This window comes from Globicephala melas, chromosome 19 (genome assembly GCF_963455315.2).
Source record: "Globicephala melas chromosome 19, mGloMel1.2, whole genome shotgun sequence".
Lineage (NCBI taxonomy): Eukaryota > Metazoa > Chordata > Mammalia > Artiodactyla > Delphinidae > Globicephala > Globicephala melas.
Window position 1 is genome coordinate 26,052,937 of NC_083332.1, and position 17,391 is coordinate 26,070,327.

Genomic DNA, 17,391 nt, shown 5'->3' on the forward strand with positions numbered 1-17,391 from the left:
GGCCCTCCAAGTCTCGCGTATTTATTGGTCCTTGTCACTTCACGCTGGACTGAGGAACCTAGGCGCCAGCCAATCTCTCCACAGTGTGTGGCGGGACAGTGCGGAGTAGGGGGAAATCCATCGGCTGCAGGAAGGAGACAGCAAGAGCCTAAGGCAGCGTTTGCGTCTGCCTAAAAGGGAGGAATAAAAGGAGTGGGAGCTGCCGGAGCACATTCACTTTCTGCCTTGGCGCGTGTACTCGCAGCGCGCACGCTCAAGAGGAAGACCAGGATTGGTTTACGGGGTAGTCGCAACTTCTTGTCCCAACCAATCCAGATGCAGCGGGGGGGTGGGTCCCGGCCCTCACTGGCTGGCGAGACGTCCGCGCGCGGGTTTCGTCGCGTTGCAGCTGTTTGCGGGTGTAGTCTTTGTCCGCGCCATGGAACCTGGTCTGATCCGGCGTTTAGCCCCGCGCCTGGGCATCGCCGAGCCGGAGGTGCTGAGGTGAGTCCGGTCGGGCGCACCCCAGCGGCCCTGCGCCCTCAGAAGGGATTTAGGCCCTACCTTAAGAAAAACCTCCCGACAGTGAGCTTCGTGAGCAGGCCGGAGGGGCGAGTGTAGACGCCCCTGGGAACAGCTAGCACTGTGGGATGCACGGTGGTGGGAAAGGGAGAGAGGCGGAGAGCTTGGGTCGTTTCCCTGAAACTTATTGAGAGTGCGTTTACGGCGGAGGCAGACCTACGGGGTAGAGACCTCATGGAGGGCAGTGTCTAACGTGGCAACGACTACGCAGGAAGTGGAATGGGGTGGTGTGCGGAGCCGCTGGGGATGGAGCGGAGCGCAGCTTCTCTGCAGCCTTTAATTTAAAAGAAACTTGCGAGAAAGCCTCGGATGGGGGGGGGCGCCATTGGCGCTGAGACCCGATTTATAGAAGGTGCCAGCCACGGGAAGATGTGCGAAGAGGGCCCAAGCAGGGACAGCAGCCTGTGCAAAACCCCGGAGATGGGAAGGACTTTTGCATGATCCAGGGTTAGAAATAAAGTATTGGGGCTTCCCTGGTGGTGCAGTGGTGAAGAATCCGTCTGCCAATGCAGGGGACACAGGTCGAGCCCTGGTCCGGGAAGATCCCACATGCCGCGGAGCAGCTAAGCCTGTACACCGCAATTACTGAGCCTGCACTCTAGAGCCCGTGAGCCACAACTACTGAAGCCCGCGTGCCTAGAGCCTGTGCTCCGCAACAAGAGAAGCCACCGCAATGAGAAGCCTGCGCACTGCAACGAAGAGTAGCCCCCGCTCGCCGCAAGAGAAAAACCGCGTTTAGCAACGAAGACCCAACACAGCCGATAAGTAAATAAATGTTAAAAAAAGAAAGAAAGAATTGTAGTTAAACTGGGGGGGCAGGGCTAGCCTGGGTGCTTGGACTGTCAATTAGGTGACAGAAGGGAAGGAAAGGAACACCTCCTGGACTCGTAATCATTTAGAACAGTGGTTCTCAAAGTGTGGTGCCTGGACCAGCAGTATCAGTATCTCCTTGGAACTTGGTAGAAATGCACATTTTTAGGCCCCACTATAGGCCTACTGATCAGAAACTCGGGCTGGGACCAGCAATCTTTTCACAAGCCCCAAGGTGACTGTCATGTACACTAAAGTTTGAGAACCACAGATTTATTTTTATTTATTTATGTATGTAAGTATGTATGTATGTATGTACGTATGGCTGCGTTGGGTCTTCGTTACTGTGCGCCGGCTTTCTCTAGTTTCGGCGAGTGGGGGCTACTCATAGTTGCGGTGCGCGGGCTTCTCATTGCAGTGGCTTCTCTTGTTGCAGAGCATGGCCTCTCAGCGCGTGGGCTCTAGAGCGCAGGCTCAGTAGCTGTGACGCAGGGCCTTAGTTGCTCCGCGGCATGTGGGATATTCCTGGACCAGATATCGGACCCGTGTACCCTGCATTGGCAGGCGGATTCTTAATCACTGCACCACCAGGGAAGTCCCAAGAACCACAGATTTAGAGGAAGGAGGAACCCTGGTCTCACTTGCCTGCCTATGTCACAATTCATGCTTGTTCCAGTAATGGAAGGCTGAAAGAAGGGTTGGCCTTTTTGGGAGGATTTCAGGAACTTACTTTTGCTTGAAAGTACTTGAGCACAGTGATGTCTGGAGTCAGAGGGTCTGTTCTGTTTTGTAGAACCCTGTCCTCCCCCAAAAGATGGGAGTTTCATTCCCAGCCCCAAATAAACTTGCATAGGAATTAGGGTCGGAGTGAAGTTCGCCAGGCTGAATTCATTGTTTACCAAAGTATTGGGCAGACTTCTGGGAAAGAGTTTTAGTGAATGTGTTGCTCAGGAAAGCAGAGGAGTACTTGAGACTGTCCCATGTGAAGTGTATTGGCCTAGCGGCACGAACCACAGAAACCAGCAATGCAGTCATGTGCCTGGACCTTGCAGCTTCCTACGTGAAGTTCCCCTTGGACAGGGTAAGTAGGTCCCACTGAATGTCTGAATAATCTGGTGCAACACTGAAGTTTAATCATGTTTTCATCTCTGGTGAAAACTCCATCAAAACTCCGTGTTTTAGAATTTTCCTGGCTATTCTCGTATGTTATTCTAGATGAACTTTAGAATCATTTTGTAGAGTTTGAGAAAAAAAATTTTTTTGCAACATTCTCTCTATTCTTTACTACCTAGTTTTCCTGAGCACCCCTTTCTTTACAGAAGGCTGTCTTCCACACTGCCACTAGCATCATTCTCCTAAATCACATACTTTAAAACCCATGTATTATTTTTCTTCCAGTGTCACAGTGGTTGAGAGCCAAGCTATGGCAAGGCTCACATGTTGAGACCAAATCTCAACACCACCGGTTACTAACTCTGTGTGTCTCTAGTTTCCTCATCCATCAAATGGGGATAAAGGTATCCATTTCACTGGATAATTGTAAGGAGGAAACAATGTACTATATGTTACACTGTTAACACAGTGCCTGTCACATAATGGTACACTGATAAAAATGGTGGCATTAAAAACACCATTGGCTCCCCATGGGTTGGCTCCCCATTAACATCAAACTCTCCAGCCCTTCTTGAACCCTACTAACCTCAAGCTACACTGTTCACTTAACAGACCATGCATCTTAATGACTGACTTTGTAAATGCAATGCCTTTTTTTTTTTAACCTGGAATGCTTTTCTAGCAAGCTCCTGTTTGTCTTAAAATGACCCTGCCTTGCTGTTACATCCTTTATTAAGCTTTCCTTTCCCAAGCAGAGTTGGTGTCCCTCAGTTGTTGATCCTCCTGTTTCTCTCCCAGTTTCCCTCTTATCTCCCTTTCACACACACTCTCCCTCCCCACCTCACTCCCACTACTTCCCTCCTTTGTTTTTCCAATGAATTGCACATTGGCACCTTTGTTAAAGCAAATAACCATATATGCATCTCCTGTGTTTTTTAATTCACAGCTTGGCTGTGGTAACACTATGTTGTATTTTAAATTATCTGCACACATGCATGACTGCCTTTCTATAGTATGAGCTTATTGCCAGCGGTACTTAACTTGCCTGATATGATTACTGATTTTTGACTAAATGAAGCTAAACCTTTAGGTAGAGTGACTTGCCACAGAATTAATTAATCTTGGAAAGTTGACTTATTAAACAAGTGTTAAAGGCACTAATATACAGCACTTACGATTTTTATGATTCATCTGTTTTTCCTTTCAAAGGATTATTTAATTAAACTTTCTGGTTTGAACAAGAAGATGTATCAGAGTTGCCTTAAATCTTTTGAGTGTTTACTGGGCCTGAACTCGAATATTGGAATAAGAGACCTAGCTGTACAGTTTAGCTGTACAGAAGCAGTGAACATGGCTTCAAAGATACTGCAAAGGTATGAGGCATATAACTGAAAATCGATACTGATACATAAAGCAGAAATATCCAATGTCATGGTAATTTTCCGTCTTAAAAAATAACTAATATGCTGAAGTGACAGAATGCGTATCTTATACATTTAAATAGTTTGTAAGTTCTGATTTGCATTTTCAGTTTCTTTGAAATAATATTTTCTAACAAATAACTCTGCAAACACTGCTTTCACTTAGCTATGAGTCCAGTCTTCCACAAACACAGCAAGTGGATCTTGACTTATCCAGGCCGCTTTTCACCACTGCTGCACTACTTTCAGCATGCAAGTAAGTGTTCCTTTGAACATTCAGAAAAGTCTGTAATTTATAAATAAATTTCTCGTTGCCAAAGAATACTTCTAATTTAGTTGATTTCAACTCAGAGCATATTTTCCTAAATAACCTTAATAGTGGCCAAGTGACCTGATTCTCAGTTTATCCCACGATGGACCTGACAACTAGGAACTAGTGTTGCCCAAAGCCCACTTGCCAAGTGACAGCCACATATATGTATATGTATGCTAAGTCATGAAACCTATCATTAAAACAGTGCTTAGTTGTGATTTTCCAGTCACATTTTTTAAAGTACTGATTGCAACTCTTTTTCAAGTAATTTATAAAACTTTTCAATGATAAATTCTTAATTTGAATCTTTGGGGTTATCTGTGTGTATACTGAAATTTTACCCTGGAAATATTAGTAATTGTTATCTTTGTCTAAAGTTGTCTTGTTTTATCTTGCTGGAAAACTCATTAGAAAACAAATTGTAGCTGGTGCTTAAAGAATAGGTTTCTTACTATTTAACCACTAATTTTGGTGTGTTTGGCTCCCTTAGCTACTATTAGTGAATAGAAATAGTCCCTTTATTTCAACAAAGGTATATGTATGTGTGGAGGGAGTATGGCTGTTATGGTAGAAAGCAGTATTGACAACCTCACTTTTGAAAGCACGTTTCACTGAACAAAGAAAGGTTTGAATGGGTCTGTTATTTTAAATAAGTTTGTTTTGTATTTTTCATTAGTGGTTGTTGTGAAGTGTTATTGGGGGGGGTTTTGGAGGGGAGAGTGGTTTATATTCTTGTAGTCATATAAATATAAGCATCATAAGTGTTTAAAGTGAGTTAAACACTTTAAAATGCTGTAATTGTCATTTAACAAGTTAACACCTGAGATGTATAAGAGTTCTATAAAGCATGAAGTACTATAGCAAATGTTTTTATGTGCCCTATTTGTTATGTAACAGACCCCGTGTGCATTTTATCTCTCGCAGTACAATAAATAACTAAATAAATAGCTTTAAAAGGTAAGTTTGCATGGTTTTAGCTAATGATATACGTTTGAAATAAAGGGAAAATTAAACAGTTGGGAGCTCTTCATAAAGCCTTAGTGGAAAGGAAATAAGTTGATAACTGGTTGGCCAAAGAAGATAACAATACTGATCTTAAGAACAGTAAGTTATCAAATTCTTTTGTAGGATTCTAAAGCTAAAGGTGGACAAAAATAAAATGGCAGCCACATCCGGTGTAAAAAAAGCCATGTTTGATCGACTCTGTAAACAGTTAGAGAAGATTGGGCAGCAGATCGACAGTGAGTATTCATTCCACGTTGCAAGAATGTGTCATTTGAAAGAACGTCTCTGAAATATATATTCTTGTCTATCTGTAGACAAGATCGGTTTTTACTGAGAAAATTACTATTCTTTTCTATTTTTCAAATAAAATAGCTTAATAACTAAAAAACAAAAACAAAATAACCAACCCTGTGATTCCGTAAATTCATACCTAGAAAATAGATTCTCTGTTCTGAAGTCTGACAGGAAAAGCCAAAGAAAAGAGAAGGGCAAGATCATTTGCCTTCTCCTTATCCTAGTATTTGGTCAATCAAGGTATCTGGTTTTTATTTGTGATCCAAAATAAGCCCCAAAACTAAAATTGAAAATAGGAGAAAAAATAACTCTGATAATACTTTTTTTTCCCCCTAAAGGAGAGCCTGGAGATTCAGCTACTCCACCATGGAAGAAAAAGAAGACAGTGGTTGAACCTTCAGCAACGGGTGAAGCATTATTAACACCGGATGAACATTGAAATTAGTACAATGGGATTAGTGTACAGTGGGTTTAATGCAGTGAACAGCCCTTTGCTGCTTTAGCAGCTTGCCTTGACAAGAGTCAGATTTTATATTTGCAGCAACATAGATGGATCTAGAAATTATCATACTAAGTGAAATAAGTCAGAAAGAGAAAGACAAATACCATATGATATCACTTGTATGTGGAATCTAAAATATGACACAAATGAACTTATCTACGAAACAGAAACAGACTCACAGACATAGAGAACAGACTTGTTGCCAAGGAGTAGGGTTCGATTGGGAGTTTGGGACTATCAGATACAAACTATTATATATACGAAGGATAAACAACAAGGTCCTACTGTAGCACAGGGAACTATATTCAGTATCCTGTGATAAACCATAATGGAAAAGAATATACATATATGTATAACTGAATCACTTTGCTGTACACCAGAAACTAACACAACATTGTAAATCAACTGTACTTCAATTAAAAAAAAAAGTCAGATTTTAACTAAATCCTGGAAGTTAATCATTTGATAAGACCAGTTTTCCAAGCAGTAGTTTACAGAAGTATCATGTAATTAAGAATACATCTGAAGGCAAACTGCTGAGGTTCAAATCCTGCTTTACCACCGAGTGATTTTAGGAAAGTGACAATTTCTGTGAGCCTCAACTTCCTAATCTATAAAATGTGATTAATATTAGCACCCATTTCACATAATTGTGGTGAGGGTTGAATGAGATAATACAATTAAAAAGTGCTGGATTCAGGGCTTGATAAATGTTAGCTATCATCAAGATGTCTTGGAATGCTTGGAGTGTAAGGGAGAGCGAAAAACTGATGTGTTAACTTCTGTTTCCACTTCTCATTTTGGTATCTTATTCCCTATTACCTTAATTAAGATAGAGGTTTTAAAGTAAACAAGCTTACTTCTTTCTTACTCATTTGTAAACATAAGGATTTTGAAACATTAAAAATTTTTTTTCTCTCATAGAAATAGAGAATGTAGTAGAGATCCCACATAAACCGCAAAAAGATGAAGATCTGACACAGGATTATGAACAGTGGAAAAGGAAAATTTTGGAAAATGCTGCCAAAGCACAAAAGGCTACAACAGAGTGATTTCAGCTTCCGGACCACCTGTACTGCAAACCAGCGGTGCATCTGCCACCTCAAGGAAGATGTGAGGGCTTTGGAAATTTGTTTGAACTTTTATAACAAGGATCCTATCCTTAATAGCAAAGAAACCAGCATTGGGGCTGAGCAGGGTGGCTCTCACATGGGCAGCAAATTCGTTAGATAAGCCACAGTGCCTGGTTGGCTCAGCCTTGGCTCCCCACAGGTCTGCTCTCTCCTACAAAATGTCATTGAAACCATTTTGCTTTCTTGTTTTGTTTTAAGCAAAAGACAGTCTCCTGTCCTATCCAGAATATGAAATTCAAGCTGAATGGAGTCTAAAGATTTTAAGTTTTTGTGTTAATCTCTTGGTTTGACTAAATATATAGTACAACCTAAGTTAATAAATATTATTTTTATATGCATTCAAGGTGCAGTTGTTATCAGTTTGGGAGAATCTGTGGTATGCCAAAAGCCGTCTACTCTAGCAGGAAAAAAGCCCAGGTTGCTGAACACTGAACCATACTGCTCCCCAGAGCACAAACTCTTGAATCAGACTTTCTGGGTTTAAAACACTACTCAGCCATTTACCACCTGTGAAACCTTGAGCAAATTAATTAGCTTCTTTATGCCAAATCAATAAGTAGGAATAAAAATAATGTCTACCTCATAGAATAATTTGGAGGAGTATCTGAGCTAATACATGGAAAGCATTTAGTACAGCTCCTGGTGTAAGTATTTAGTAAGTATTAAAATACAGAAAGAAACACATAGAGGTCTCACATAATTATATATTAGCATCATATTAAAAAATTAAGAAACAGACTAAAGTGTGACAACATGGATAGACCTAGAGGGTATTATGCTAAGTGAAATAAGTCAGACAGAAGTACAAATACCGTATGATCTCATGTGGAATCTAAAAACAAAACACGAATGGACAAAACAAACAAAGAACAAATTGGTGGTTGCCAGAGGGGAGGTGGATAGGGGGGATGAGTGAAATAGGTGAGGGAGATTAAGGAGTACAAACTACCAGTTATAAAATAAATGTCATGGGGATGTAATGTACAGCATAGGGAATATGGTCAATAATATGTAATCACTGATGACATGATAACTAGACTGGTGATCATAATGTGTAGAAATATCAAATCACTATATTGTACACCTGAAATTTATATAATATTGTAAGTCAATTATACTTTAAAAAAGAGCCCAAGGTTTATTTTCTTTGATATCCACATACTGAAAAATGTAACCTTACTAAATACTTACTTTAAAACTATGGAAAAGGGCCTGGAAAGATAAGTTGCTAGGGGCTCTGAGGCATCATGCCAGACATGATTTTAACCAAAATTAAGAATACATGATCTACTACAAAGCTAACTTCAAAACTCCAATAAAATATCAACATATCTAAGGAGAATAAAATGCATGGAGAGATTGCATGTTCATGGATAGAAAGGCTCAATATTGTTGAGATGTTAGTTCTTCCCAACTTGATGTATAGATTCAACACAATTCCAATCAAAGTCCCAGCATTTTGTGGACATCAACAGACTAAAGTTTATATGAAAATTAAAAGACCCAGAACAACAAGTCGATATTGAAGGAGAAGAACAATGCTGGCGAGGATGTGGAACAACAGGAACTCTCATTCGTTGCTTGTGGTAAGGCATAATGTTACAGCTACTTGGAAGACAGTTTGGGAGCTTCTTACGAAACTAAACATACTCTTACCATGTAATCCAGTAATCACGCTCCTTGGTACTTGCTTAAATGAGTTGAAAACTTAAGTCTGCAAAAACCTACACATTGATATTTATTGCACCTTTATTCATAATTGCCAAAATTTAGAAGCAACCAAGATGTCTTTCAGTAGGTGAATGGATAAACTGTAGTACATCCAGACCATGGAATATTATTCAGCACTAAAAGGAAATGAGCTATCACATCATGAAAAGACATGGAGGACATTTAAATGCGTACTTCTAAGTGAAAGAAGCCAATATGAAAAGGCCTTATGGCTCCAAGTATATGACACTATGAAAAAGGAAAGAACTATGGAGACAGTAAAAAGATCAGTGGTCTCCAGGGGTTGGGGTGGGGGCAGAGATGAATAGGCAGAGCATAAAGGATTTTTAGGGCAGTGAAACTATTCTGTATGATATTACAATGGTGGATATATATCATTATACATTCATCAAAACCCACAGAATGTGCAATACCAAGAGTGAACCCTAATGTTAGCAATGGACTTTGGGTGATAACAATGTGTCATTGTAGGTTCATCAACTGTAGTAAATACACCCACTGTAGCGGGTGATGTCAATAGTGGAGGAGGTTGTGGATGAGGCGGTATGGGCAGGTACAGAGGGCATAGCGGAAATCTCTGTCCTTCCTGCTCAATTTTGCTATGAACCTAAAAACTGCTCTAAAAAAATAAAGTTTATTAACTTTCAAAAATAAAGAATACATGATCTAATTAAATATTTCCATGAAGAATGCAATAAAGTGATTGCATCCAAATTTTTAAAGCCTAATCAGAATGGAATCAATAATAGTGGTTGCCTTCTATCTGCTGTAAATAAGGTATAATACCTGCTGCATAGAACAGGAGTAACTAAGGGAGTGATTTTCTTTCCCTGCCCCTTTTAATTCTAGACATTTAGCAAGCTAAGGTTAGAGAAATGCTGTAATCAAATGATCCCACACATGCATAATGTCCCACAGCCATGTGGTAGAGGGGAATGAACGTGAGCTTTGGAACCACATGCACTTGCATTTAAATCTGACTCTGCCACTTATACCCTGAGGAAATATTACAACCTTAATGAGCTTCAGTTTCCTTGTTTATAAAATGGAAATATTATCTACCTTGTGAGAATTAAAGGTAATATTTGTAAAGTGTGTGACACTTAGAAGGCATTCACTAAATAGTGCTTCTATTATTACTTTGATCTAAAATGGATGTGAGTCTTTTCCTCATTTATTTTAAGAAGGTATATAATTTGATTTTGGTACCAAGATTTAGATTCTAGCTTTGGGTCAAAGCAATCTATTCATCACCAGGTAAAATTAAAGCACATTCACTTTTTTAAAAAATTGTGGTAAATATAAAATTCACTATCTTAACAATTTTTAAGAGTACAGTTCACTAGTGTTAAGTACATTCACATTGTTATGTGATCTCCAGAACTCTTCATCTTGCAAAGCTGACTCTACCCATGAAACCCATTAAACAACTCCCATTCCTCCCTCCCCCAGCCTCTGGCAGCCACCATTCTACCTCCGTCTGAATTTTAACTATTCTAGCTAGATACTTCATCTAAGTGGAATCATATGGTATTCATTTTTTGCTGTTTTTCACTTAGCATAATGTCCTTGAGGTTCATTATATTGTGGCATGTGTCAGAATTTCTTTCCTTTTTAAGTCTGAATAATTTTCCATTGTGTGGATATACCACACTTTATCCATTCATCTGTCAATGAACATTTAGGTTGCTTTTACCTCTTGGCTGTTGTGAATAGTGCTGCTATAGACGTGTATAGTTATGTGTCTCTTGGAGATCCTGCTTTCTATTATTTTGGGCATTTACCTGGAAGTGACATTTGATAATTCTGTTTTTAAATTTGAGGAACCACCAGGAAACATATTATGTTTTCCATAATAACTGCATCATATTACATTCCCACCAACAGTGCACAAGGGTTCCAATTTCTCCACATCCTGGCCAACACGTATTTTCTGGTTTTTTTTTGTTAGTAGCCATCCTAAATGGGTGTGAGGTGGTATCTCATTGTGGTTTTGATTTGCATTCCTCTAATGATTAGTGAGCACTTTTTCATGTGCTTGTTTGCCATTTGGGAAAATGTCAGTTCAAGTCCTTCACCCATTTTTTTAATAGGTTTTTTGTTGTTGAGTTGTTCTTTATATAGTGTAAATATTAACCCCCTATTAAAAAATTATTGCAAATATTTTCTCCCATTCTTAAGATTGCCTTTTCACTGTTGATTTCATGAGAATAAATATAAGTACTGTTTGTGACTTTTTCTTCTATGCCCTGAAAGCAGGTGATGGTAATATATCTTGATTATCTGGAATATAGTAGGTACTTCGTTATTTTTTAAACTAGTTGTGGGGTAGGGGAATTGCCTTAAAGCAATCTTGTCCAAATGCCCTCCTAGGGCAGGAATCCTTCACAATTTTCCAACACATTCATACTCCAGCTATGGAAGCTTACTACTTAGTGGGTCCATATTTCAGTACTGTTGTAAAGACTTTCTGGAAGCTCATTTCTTTAACAGCTCCTCTTGGCTTATTTAACTGATCAAAAAATGTTTTATCATGGAAGTTTTCAAATGTATACAACAAATATATACCTCTTTACTAGAAGACAATATTATGCTACCCCATACTGACTACCCAAACCCAACAGTTAAGATTTTGCCACACTTGCTTAACTGTATCTCCCTTTTTCCTGAAGTCATTTAACCCACATTATAGCCACATTACCATTATCATACGTCACAATATTAATAGAAATTCTATCATCAGATATGCAATTTAAAAAAAATTATTTAGTTTTGGCTGCATCAGGTCTTCGTTGCTGCACGCGGGCTTTCTTTAGTTGAGGTGAGTGGGGGCTACTTGTCATTGCAGTGCACGAGCTTCTCATCGCGGTGGCTTCTCTTGTTGAGGAGCACAGGCTCTAGGCATATGGGCTTCAGTAGTTGTGGTGCACGGGCTTAGTTGCTCCGCGGCATGTGGGATCTTCCCAGACAAGGGCTCGAACCCGTGTCCCCTGCATTGGCAGGCAGATTCTTAACCACTGCCACCACCAAGGAAGCCCAAATATGCAATTTAGAATTAAAGTTCCCTGGATGTCTCTGAAATATCTTTTATCGTTTGTTTGCTCAAATCAGGGTCAAGACAAGGTCCACACTTGACAGTGGGTTGCTAATTTTTAATTTTAAAAGCAATACATGCTCATTGTTAAAAAAAAAATTCAAATGATTTAGAAAGTAATAAAGTGAAAAGTAGAATTCCCTCTCTCCCCATCACCCACTTTCTACACCACACTGTTAACTTTCTTGCATAACCTAGAAAAGTTTAATGCACATATAAGCATGTCTCTCCATAAATGGGATAATACCATATATATGTTCTATAATTTTTTTCATAATAAAACTCAGTACATCAAGATCTATCTTTACTGGCTACAAGGTAACCTTCCATATGTATGTGGCAAAATTTAAACCCTTGCTGATAGGCACACATATAGGTTGTTTTCAACCTATATGGGCCATTTTGCTACAGTAAAGGTCACTTTGCATACATCTCTGTCCGCTTGTTCAAGTATTGCTGAGGGATAAATTTCTAGAAATGGAATTGCCGGGTGAAAGTATGGGCATGACTTTTATTTGGATACATATTCATCAAAAGTGAAAAATTCCATCTTCCCCACACCCTCACCAAATCTGATAGGTGAAAAAAGTGGGTCCTGACTACCTTTCAGAGTTCCTCTGCCCAGCAGTTTTCTTTCATTTTTTTAAATTTAATTTTTATTTTATATTGGAGTATCATTGATTTCCCAGTTTTCAATGACTGTTCATTCAAATTAAAAAGTCCCGTTTGAAATAGTTAATGCTAGCAAAGTTGCAATCTAAAAAATTTTCAAGTACACACCAGCAGAGAACTAAAAATATCGAGAAAATTAAAGTTTCATAAAAGCTCCCTCGCCTTTCAAATAAGGGAAGCTAACTTCTGCAGTACCTCTCACTTGTGTGGGCCTGGTCTAAACAAATCCCTCAAAGGAACTTTGTTGAAAAGTTTCTCTAGGTAGAGAATAACAGCATATAGGGGGAAAAATTAAAATTTGATAGCTATCGGATTTTCTCTGGATCTGCCCTGTCTTATATAGAAGCCACTAAACATATGTGGCTATTAAGCACTTAAAATGTGGCTAAAGCAACTGTATTTCTAATTTTATTTCATTTTAATTAATCATAAAAATACTAGAAAATATTTAAGATGCTTGAACAACTTGAATATGTGACTATATTTTTCCACAGTAAATTTTATGAAATCTAAATACAAATTGTATGTCTGATAAAAATCTAGAATCTGAACTGGCATGTATTTTAAGTGTAAAATACACACCAGATTTTGGAGACTTAGTATGAAAAAAATTCAATAATTTTTATATTGATTACATATTAAAATAGGTTTTGATATGTTAAATAAATTATTAAAATTAATTTTACCGGGGTATTTTTAGAGAAGCTATCAGAAAATTTTAAATTATGTATATGGCTCATATTATATTTCCATGAGGGAGTGGTGCTCTAGATCAGGATAACTAACTACATTTTTCTGGGGAGAAGATTTATAGCATTCCCCCAAGAATGTGAAGTCCCATGGAAGGGAAGAATCACCATACTATAGATGGAACTATAGATATCCTCTATAGCTCCTTCTGGAGGCTGCCTTCAGAACACCTTAAAAATAAAGCATTTTACCAAATCACTGTTACTGGCCCACGAAAGGGAGGTTTCCAGCAGCCATCTCTTCTGATATTCATCCACAAGCTGACAAGCTTGAAGCAGGCCTAGATGTGCTGATACTGAAAATCTTAGCTTCCCAACAGGGGTTAGTGTTCCAGAGGAAAGTTATAACCGAAGAAATGCAGCAGGAGGATTAATATCTCCATCTTCTAGGAGGATTAATATCTCCATCTTCTGCCTCTCTCCCCACAATAAAAAAAAGTCTTTATTATGGGACAAAAGTCCTGAAAGGCTGTGAAACTGTTGCATGGCTAATTAAAAATTAAAAGTAACTAAAAACTTCTGGCCCAAGAAGGTCATGAGAATAGCAAAAAACTTCCTTACAACTAAGGAAATTAAAAGGATTGTTTCCTTTTGAATAATTACTCCTTGTTAATAATTTCTTGAAGTTAGTTAAGTGATGGGTATATACCTGATAAAACAGTACGAGAGCAGTTTGCATTTGTTTTCTCTTGATGCATCATTTCTGTGTTTCTCTCAGAAAGCTGAACATCATTACATTCTTATCTCTCTTTCACATATTACATATCAGTTCCCAGACTTACTAGACCATAGATTCATAACTGTGGAAGAGAGATCAGGAGGGAGACTGCCAATGTCAGGACAGGGCAGAATTAGGAGAGGGTAGAGGTATGTACAGATTTTAAAAGCTTATTCAAAACTATCATTACTCTGATATAGCCATGACAGTCAGTACATTTTGAAATTTCAAAGAATATTAAAGGATGCATGTTTTGATTCTCAAAAAGGAGCACACGTTAAAACAAGTTTGAGGATCTCTGCCCTGAATCCACGTTGCTTCACACTAGAGCAACAAATGTAGTACAAAATGTCAGCTCACACCTGAGCAAGTCAAAATGCTAGGAATTCTTTGCACTGGAGGAGGTAATACTAACATGCCCTGCGTGATAGTCCACTGGGTTCTTTAATCAGAGTAAGCTTAGACATTAAATTTGACATATGCAAAGTAGAAGCTTTCCTACCTACCTAAAGCATGCCTACACTTATCGCCAAAAGTAGGTACACTTGAAAAGTAATCCCAGCATTTCAACTGATCTTATAAGGCAGAAAAAAGTTCTTAGGTCAGTCTCTTTACAGCCACTTTTCATCCACAAGGAAGGCAACAGCCATAACCTTTTTTTACAAAATAAGTAGAAGGCCAGATTATTAAAAATCTTCAGTCATGACTTCACCACAAGTCTCAGTAATTTCTGGGCCCATGGGAGCAGCAGAGTTGAGGATTAGGGACAAGGTGGAAATTTCCTTAACCTGTTGGCAGCAGTCACCACGTAGAAGTGTTTCTTAAGGTAAGGAGAGAAAAAAGGAAGGGAAAAAGGCATATTTATAGATCAATTACTTTAAGAAGAAACAATAAAAGGACTTGCTTAAGTTTAGCCACTTGGGTTTGTTTAAAATTGATAACTAAAGGGGAAAAGAAGATTCTAGCACAATTATAGTAAAACAGTCACATGACTTTCAGGGACATGTTTAGAGCAAGTTTGAAGTGAGAAAATATGTTATCCCACCCTTTTCATGTGAAAAATGGAGCACCCTAGAATGGTATTTTTCAAATTGTAACTCACAACCCACCAGTGGGTCATGAAATCAAACTGGTGGGGCATGACTAACAACTTTTTTTAAATGAAACTAAATATCATAGAATAGAAAATATCAAAAGTGCATCACACTCTGTGGAGCAAATGTCGCAGTATTTTTGTTTCACATGTGTGCGAGTATACGTGTACTTGTATACTGGCTCTCTGGGTAAAGCATTTTGGTTTTGTTTTTTATTGAAGATCTAAGCCAGTATCAAAATGTTGGAAAGTCACTTCCCTGGAGGACAATTGTTTTTAAGAGACATTCTATGTCCATGGTTCTGCTGTAAACAAAATTATAAAGCTTTCAAAGCCTAATAGGGCTTTCCTAGGCCCTTTTTCTAAAATGTGGAGGAATCATCCTCAAGCTATGGGCAGTTAGTTCTGAGCGCTGCACTGCGGTGTTCATTGAGAACACATGCTCAGACTTCATTCTGTCACTTCAAGTGTTCACATAAGTATGAATTGAAAGCTATTTTTATGCCAGTCACTTTTGGTCTGTGGCATTTTTTAATCAAGGTAACAGGTTTTTTTGTTTGTTTTTGTTTTTTTGCGGTACGCGGGCCTCTCACTGTTGTGGCCTCTTCCGTTGCGAAGGTAACAGGTTTTTGACGTGAGACAGTTTTCCCCCTAAATAATCTATTTAGAATCAAAACGTAAGTAAAAACTTAGTACACTTCTTTCAAAGGACATTTTAAGAAAACAAGTGCTGCTTTTACTAAAAGAAAAACAGATACCTTCCATTTCCTCTGAGCCATGTATTTCTGCAGCAATAGTTGGGATTTAAGACGAACTTTCGATTTAGAAGCTTTGGCAGGCAAGTTATTCAACCACTCATGTTTCAGGCACTGTGTGGCACTCATTCTGCAGCTGTGAAATCAAACAGCAGGTGAGACTTTTAGTTGGCGTTGCATTTTTCTGGCTATCCAAAATCTGTTTAATTGGTAGGAAGCTGAGTCAGTGGAACAGATTAATCATATAGGCAGATTCATGCCACGTGCTAAAAAAAGACCTACTACCTAAAATTCCCATCCTTAAAAGTGCAAGAATGTCGTCAGCAAAATGTTCCCTGCCCTCTATTGAGGGTATGTGTCCTGGTGATTAATCACCACCTCCCAGAGAGAGCTGGGGAATCAAGGCAGGACAGTAGGAGGGCCAGCTGTGCCTGGAATTGCTCTTAAGAAGTAAAAGAGCATGAGCCTTGAAAGAAGCTCATCTTTCTTCACAGAGAATAATGTCAACTTGTTCATCTGAATTAGAAATATATTTCCTCTCACATAACTTTTCAAACAGTCAAGGCCAGGGAACGAGAGCTGTCTCAGAGCCCAGATCTTGGGCCCCACCACTTGTAGTTATTCCCATATGTCTGAGTATCGGAAAACTCAGTGGCCCAACCCATAACCTTGATATAGCTACTGAAAACGAAGTAGGTCTTCATCACCAAGAAATAAGGTTTTCTGTCTTTTATTCTGGGGAATAACAACTGCATATCTCAACTTTTTTTCAACATTAGCCTATGAAAAGCAATAACTTGGAAATAGGTCTTATTTGTAAATATGGTCCTTCCTAAAACTCTTGTCTAGATTTTATGCTCCTAGTTGCTTGTTTCTTAACTGACTTCCTTTGTCCCTTTCCCTGCTACCTTTTCTTTTTTTTCCCCAAAGAAGTAGCAGACTAAGAAATCCTGAAGAGAATCGGTCTACAGGGAGAAAGGACCATTCGCTCCAGCAGCCCTGCCCAGCACCAGCCTGATTTCCACAGCACCCAAATGGATGGTCACCATCAGGATGGATCATGGGTGACAAGCAATAAAGGGTACCTCTTCTCTTTGACCAGCAACCGGGAGACAAAGTTCTTGGCCTCCTCTGACAGGCCTTCAAAGGTGTCAGCATCAAACTCCCAACTACAGTTCACAATGAAATTCATGGTCTCTGCATCCGTTTCCCCTAGAAATGGCGACAAACCACTGAGCCTACAGAGGAGAGAAAGGACTGTCAGTATGTGGAAGCTATACCTGCCAACACACACCGACAATATAAAGAAGACTCTTACAAGGTCAAGCAGAACTAATCAGAACCAAGAGGGTTCAAAAAAAAAGCACCCCCATTGCCTCTCCACAGGAGAAGTCCAGTGCGCTCAATAAAGTGGAAGCACTGAAAAA

General features: G+C 39.1%; 2 protein-coding genes across 11 annotated transcripts in view; one reads left to right on the plus strand and one right to left on the minus strand.

Annotated features, from left to right (window-relative positions):
- Positions 1 to 43: 43 nt before the first annotated feature.
- Positions 44 to 7,629, plus strand: ORC6 (origin recognition complex subunit 6). Of its 7 annotated transcripts, none has more exons than XM_060288349.1 (8): positions 44 to 483; positions 1,074 to 1,326; positions 2,323 to 2,452; positions 3,694 to 3,857; positions 4,072 to 4,161; positions 5,347 to 5,459; positions 5,856 to 5,924; positions 6,944 to 7,622. In XM_060288349.1, the coding sequence occupies exons 3-8, from the start codon at positions 2,405 to 2,407 to the stop codon at positions 7,069 to 7,071; spliced, it is 612 nt and encodes a 203-aa protein (XP_060144332.1). In that variant the 5' UTR covers positions 44 to 483; positions 1,074 to 1,326; positions 2,323 to 2,404; the 3' UTR covers positions 7,072 to 7,622. The 7 variants fall into 7 exon arrangements, with proteins under 7 accessions (XP_060144332.1, XP_060144330.1, XP_030688932.1 ...); XM_060288347.1 differs by having other exon boundaries at positions 1,808 to 2,452; positions 6,944 to 7,621; XM_030833072.2 differs by lacking the exon at positions 1,074 to 1,326 and having other exon boundaries at positions 6,944 to 7,623.
- A 4,391-nt stretch (positions 7,630 to 12,020) lies between these two features.
- Positions 12,021 to 17,391, minus strand: part of MYLK3 (myosin light chain kinase 3) — a 58,125-nt gene continuing 52,754 nt past the window's right edge. For all 4 annotated transcript variants that reach the window (XM_060288344.2, XM_060288343.2, XM_070044116.1 and 1 more), the window contains 3 exons: positions 17,050 to 17,202; positions 15,968 to 16,100; positions 12,021 to 14,936 (listed from right to left, as the gene is read on the minus strand). In XM_060288344.2, the coding sequence (XP_060144327.1) occupies positions 14,877 to 14,936; positions 15,968 to 16,100; positions 17,050 to 17,202 (346 nt within the window). In that variant the 3' untranslated portion in view covers positions 12,021 to 14,876. The remainder of the gene's footprint in view (positions 14,937 to 15,967; positions 16,101 to 17,049; positions 17,203 to 17,391) is intronic.